Raw genomic sequence first — 5,712 nt, 5'->3', positions numbered from 1 at the left:
CTGAAACTAGAAATCCTGCTTCTGGGAGAGTCCACTTCTTTTTTGCCTATCAACTGTGGTCCAAGAACTGGTGCTATGGTTTTAGGTGAGCCAAAACTTCATCAGTTTTAGCCAGAACCCTGGAGTTAAGCCTTTCCTTAAAGTAGTAACAGTTCTGTGTGTGCCATTTACTCAGCGCTCTTCTGGGGCCCACTTACCTCCTAGTGAATGTACGAACCATAAAGATTGTGGGTGCAGCAGGACAAAGATTTCAGGGATGACTCCCAGGTCTCTGACCCACCACACACCTACCTACAACTCACCTTGCCAATCACCTCTCCACTTCATCATTCATTTTAAACTTAGGACATCCTTTCCTTCCATCACTGCGCCGCTTTCATCATTTCCTTTCCTGAGGAACACCACCTCTGTAACAGCCCCGGTAGCCTGTGCTCGTGCTAAATCTCTTTCCAGGACCAAGAGAGCTCAGTTCCTACAGCCCTTCCTAACACTCCTGTCCTTCCATGAGAGACAGCATGGTAATACCATGTTTCTGTCACAGCACAGACAGCAAATACCAAAGACTTGAGGCTAACTGAATTCCATCTCACCTTTTACAACTCAGAATTTGCCTGGGATGAAACCAGTAGTCTTAAGAGTTCAGCTATCATTGATTTAAAAAAAAAAATCATCTGCGTCAAGTTATAGAAACAATTTTAATGCAAATAGTTCAGTAAGGCATCTTTCGCATTGCTCCCAAAATTTCATCTCTTTCTGCTGCTGTAGGCATATATGGCTGAATTCCGTTTCGTCTTCTTTGGAGCATAACAGAATTCTGTGCACAGGCATAAAAGAAAACATCAAAATCAGTCATGTATTAAATGGCAATAATTTGGCAGTAATTTTCTACTGTTTCTTCAAAAGGAAAATACTAAAACCTAAATTTTAAAACTCCAAACCTGGCAGCCAGGTCTCCAGATATTTCCATCTATTAACATTTACACTGAAGTGATTATCCCCACAGAACACACTGCTAGCAGGAGATGGGATAGGTATATGCCATTAAGTACATACACAAGAGTGTTTACAGTCCACCTTCAAAAGCTATGCATAATTATTAAGTGAAACTAATAGTCTATCAGAAAAGGAAAAAGAAGGACCTGGAGCCAGTACTCAGGGACACAGAAATGAATATCAATGTATTAAGAAAAAAGGGACCATTTTAACAACTACGATTGGCTATGCGAAAGGAGACTGAAACACACGCCTAATGAGATGTACGATGTCATGGTGAAGTGTACTTTCTCCTCCTCTTCAGGAAATCCAGATTTATAATGAGGCTATTTTATGACTAAAGGTACTTACATAGAAAGACTTACTTATATTAAAACTGGAGTCTAAAACCTTGAAATAGAATGAAACAAGCTCTCAGGGATGCCATAGAGTTGGTATACCTCACAGATGGTAAGGTCAACCATCACTGGGAAGTGTGGGTTACTGATTGATACCAGCTTTAGTCACAAGCCTAAGAGCAGAGTTTTACAAGAAGCTTGACAAGCTGGGCTTACCCAAAATTGCCGGCAGTTTTTGTACTTCAAGAAGTAACTGGAACACCTTTCCCTGTCATAGTTATTTTCATCCATACATCTGGTAGAAGCATCAGATTCCTTAAATATGTAAGAGAGTCATCATTTAAAATATGGAATGTGATCTAAGAAAGACCCAAACACAAAGACTTCTGAAGCTGCTTCTCCTCTGAGCAGATGGAAAACAGTTTCTTTGTGTTCATTTTAGTGGGTAGACTCATAAACCCCAATAATATAGCCAACTATCCAGATATCACTCAACTTAAAAAGATATCTTATTTTTCCAGTCTGGACCAGTTTTCCTAGTATCTGGTCACATGTGTTTGAGCCAAAGCACTGATTGTGGTCATTTGTTCCAGAGGCTGAAGAAAGGTCTAAGATGCTCTTAGCACTGCCACACAGCAAGTGGCAGAAACCAGCCTCCCAATTCTCAGTGCAGCTCTCCTGGCTTTCCTCAGTTCTCATTCTGACTTGTTTGATCTTAATGCTCATTTTGAGATGCCAAGTAAGTTACATGAGTAAACGATCTACATCAAGGCAACCTAAATTAACGGCGTCCATCCAGATGCGTTTTGGCTCCCGTTCACTGTTGTGCAAGCACGCTATTGCACATGCGACCGTAATAGTTATCATTAAGGTGGCTTCAAAAAGAAAGTTAGCAACACAGGGCTAGGAGTTTAAAATGAGGTAGGTATCACTGATTGGGCAGCAAGCTTCAAAGTGGTAAGTATGACTATGAGAAGCTATCTAAAATTAAGTTTCAAACGGGCAGAGAATCTGCTTCGCAAATCTAAGAAACACACTTTAAACAATACTTACTTCATAAAGCTGTTGAAAACAGAATATACAGACCAACAGATGTGCACTATAGTATGTGTATTTTTGAAAAATCCAAACAGGATGGTGGATTAGTGCTTTTCATAGCAACAATATGACCTTTACATTGCATTCCTTAAGAGAGACAAGGCCATAACAAAATGTTGTAAGCAATTATTGCCAATAAAAGCTTATTATCCCAACACAACGTTGTTTATAAGTTACCTTTGTGAAAATAAGCTCATCCTACTGTCAACCTATGACTCAGCCAGGTTGTCTCAGACAGATTAAATAATTGCTGTGATTAAAGCCATTGTTTTTAAATTTGCTTTATTGTCCCATGTTTAGACTAAAGATTTTCTTAGTGTTCATAAGCTTGTCAAGTTTTACAGTGACAACCAAACAGTTTATTTCACAATTAAGCAAAATGAAGAACGAAGCCTTTATTAGCTACATTTTGGTCATTTTAAAATGTTATAGTGAAATAAAATACACTGTCCAGGAATATCTTTTCACAGAATAATACTTTATTCAATAACTGTATGAGACAGATGCCCACAAAATTAAGATTGGTTTTCCCAAGTTAACACTCATGACAATGAAAAGCAAACCACCCTACCGACAAGCAAGGATTTATGTCAGGATCTCTCAGCCGCCGTGTGGCCAGTGGCATCTTGTCTTCTCACTGAAGGTAGGTGGGAGAAAAACAGGTCACAAGGGAATGGCCAGAAAATGTCATCAACCTCACAAGTACTTAAAAACTTAATTCTCAAAGTAGAAGGTACAAAGACAGCAAGCATGTCAAAGAGCCACCTAGTTAACATTCCGAAACACCATAGTTTAGGAAACAACTTTTTTTTTTTTTTTTTCTTTTTAATTTCAGCAAATCCTTCTGTTTAAATAGTACTTCCCTGGGTTGAAGGTAGTCAGGGAATGCTGCTGTGGTTCAGTAATTTTCCAATTCGAGTCTTAAAACTACAGCTTTGCAGAAAGTTTTTTTATCGATTAGGGAGACTACATTGCCCTAAGAACCAGTTAGTTAATTCCAGGTCAAGCCATACACTTCATGAAGGGAGTCTACCAGCCAAGGACAACTGCTCTTCAAACTCCAGTTCAAGTAAAACTAGCAAGCCAATTCTCTTCAAGGGGATGGGAGCGAGTGTCAAAAACAACAGTGACATTATTTCAGCATGGTCTTCATTTGTCTCAATATACTGACAGGGCACTGATGAGCCACCCACCATCTTTGAGAACTCACTGGACTGAGCTTAAAGAGCTGATCTGGCCTATATGCCCAAACCCTTCACTACTTTAATGTTTTTTCTACCTAAAAATAAAAGAGGTTTTTCGGAGAAATAAGCCAGTATGATGTACACAACTGTACTAAATTAAAAAAAAAAAAAAAACATACATGGGCCTTTTAAAAAGTCCGAATTTTTCTATGAAATACCACCAAAAAAAAAAAAAAAAAAAAAAAACATGTTAAATGAAATAATGTATATTCAAGAAAAGCAATTCAAGCCCATAATCTCCTGAGAGTCTATGTATTCTGAATCAAGGGTCACCCAATCCAATTTCTTCTATTCTGACGTCTAAACTAAAGGAACCCAACTTTTCCATGGGATAGAACAAATTATTTTTTACATGACCTTCACTGAAAATATCCAGCCAGCAGGTGCATCTTGACAAGATGGAAACTCAGTGCAGAGTCCAACTCTATCTAGAAAGCTTTCCTCTTCGGAAGATGGGATTTTACAGGACTGTCTCTCCCTACGAGAATAACGGGACTAAGAAAATTTACATCCTTCTCTTTCATATATATCCTGTCGTGTCTTCACAAAGTTCCACTTGGTTTTTCATACGCCATGCATGTAATGATCTCAACAACAATCAGCTACAGAGAGAATTCACGCTGCATCCAAATCGTGGGGTTCTGTTCCATTTATCATCAGCCAGAAATTCTTTAAAAATATCTACACAACAGGGATCAAATTTACTGATTCAGGCTATTCTCCTTTCGTTGCTTTTCATTCTGGATCCTAAACACAAGTCACTCTAAACATGGACTTCCGAGTGTCACCTCTTTCGTATGAATTCCTGTGTTAACAGCACAGGAAGAGGAAATGTCAATTTACACAGGAGTGGGGCTGAAGGGCAAGATGGAGTGCCCTGCTAAAGAGGCCTTATCTGCTTGCTTTTTGAAGGTGCAGGACTGAACAGCTGTTACAACGCTCTACCACTTCCAAGACGACATTTAGAAAGAAAACCAAAAGTCTGAGGGAAAGCTGCAAACCTAGAGCACACCCGAGGCATAACTCTAAAATCTACTCTAAAAAGGCCAACTGCCTACCAAAGGAGTTCCTGATTCCCACTCTCCTCGTAGCTTTGATCCGTCGTGGGGGAAGGGCACGTTACCCAACAAGTCCAGGTCCCCAAGCTGCTCGGAGTCTCGGTCTGGAAGTGTTAAATCCGGAAGAAGAAACACACCACGCCGTAAACCTGGGTGCAGAGGGGAACAGGGGCAAAAAGTCAAAGCACACACCACCGGGAATGCGGAGGTCGGAGAAGAATGCCTAAGGATGATCGTCCCGGACCGCACAGCCTTCCGGGGAGCCCCTCCGCAGCATCCGACGGCGGACAGCAGAGCCCGGGGCCCCGGGGAGGGCAGGGAGGGGGGTGACAGAAGCCGGGGTGCCCAGACCTGCACGGGGTCACCTTCCGCTGCCCCGGCCGGACGAATCGTGTGGCTCGAGCTGCGACGGGAGCGCGCGGCGGACGGTTCGGTCGGTCCTCGCCCGGGGGCCGCCGGGGGCTGGCCGCGGAGGGAGGGACGGGCCGGAGACCACTCACCACGGGCGGCCACACCACCAGCGCGGAGCCGGCTCCAGCTCCGAACACGTCAGTGGCTCACGCAGCAGGACCTTAAGTAGCGCGCACCCCAACGTGCTGCCCCCGCGCCCCCCGTTTCAGGCCATCCAATCCGCGCTCGCCGCCGCCGGATTGACAGGCGCTCGGGACTCTGCGAGGTGGGGGCGGGCGCTACTCGCTCCGCCCCCGGGGAGCGGGAGGAGGTTCGGGCAGGAGGAGTGGGTGGGGCCGAACGAGACCCCGCCCTCTCCCCGCCCCACCGCGCCCCCCGCCCTGCCGTCTCGTTCTTAACACTTGGGCCTGACGGACAGCCCTGCCGACCAATGGGCGCGCCGGATCCCCGCGGCGGACGCGCGGATTGGCCGGGGCCGGGGCGGAGCGTTAGGGGGGCGGGAACCGCGGCGGGCGGGGGCCAGGGCGGGTCGGCGGGCGGGCGCGGGGCGGGGGCGGCGGCCGAGCGGGC

At 44.7% G+C, this 5,712-nt stretch overlaps 1 protein-coding gene across 2 annotated transcripts; it reads right to left on the bottom strand.

Annotated features, from left to right (window-relative positions):
* Window positions 1–676: 676 nt before the first annotated feature.
* Chchd7 (coiled-coil-helix-coiled-coil-helix domain containing 7) lies at window positions 677–5,324 on the bottom strand. 2 transcript variants are annotated; one of them, XM_055603610.1, is made up of 5 exons: window positions 5,083–5,324; window positions 4,732–4,880; window positions 3,001–3,066; window positions 1,548–1,646; window positions 677–814 (listed from the first exon to the last, which is right to left on the bottom strand). In XM_055603610.1, exons 3-5 carry the CDS (start codon window positions 3,052–3,054, stop codon window positions 710–712), a joined length of 258 nt encoding a protein of 85 aa, XP_055459585.1. In that variant the 5' UTR covers window positions 3,055–3,066; window positions 4,732–4,880; window positions 5,083–5,324; the 3' UTR covers window positions 677–709. The 2 variants fall into 2 exon arrangements, with proteins under 2 accessions (XP_055459585.1, XP_055459586.1); XM_055603611.1 differs by having other exon boundaries at window positions 4,797–4,880.
* Window positions 5,325–5,712: the final 388 nt, after the last annotated feature.

The sequence above is a fragment of the Psammomys obesus genome, unplaced genomic scaffold (assembly GCF_907164565.1).
Source record: "Psammomys obesus unplaced genomic scaffold, mPsaObe1.curated_primary_1811, whole genome shotgun sequence".
NCBI lineage: Eukaryota > Metazoa > Chordata > Mammalia > Rodentia > Muridae > Psammomys > Psammomys obesus.
Note: the sequence above shows the minus strand (reverse complement) of the source record. Positions and strands in the feature narration are given on the sequence as shown.

What these genes read in the sequence shown, in the direction of transcription:
- Chchd7 (XM_055603610.1), bottom strand. Translation starts at nt 3,054, where the DNA reads ATGCCACTGGCCACACGGCGGCTGAGAGATCCTGACATAAATCCTTGC. An exon ending in ACATAAATCCTTGCTTGTCG is followed by an intron (nt 1,647 to 3,000) that starts GTAGGGTGGTTT and finishes TACATATTTAAG; the next exon opens with GAATCTGATGCTTCTACCAG. An exon ending in AAAACTGCCGGCAATTTTGG is followed by an intron (nt 815 to 1,547) that starts GTAAGCCCAGCT and finishes GCCTGTGCACAG; the next exon opens with AATTCTGTTATGCTCCAAAG.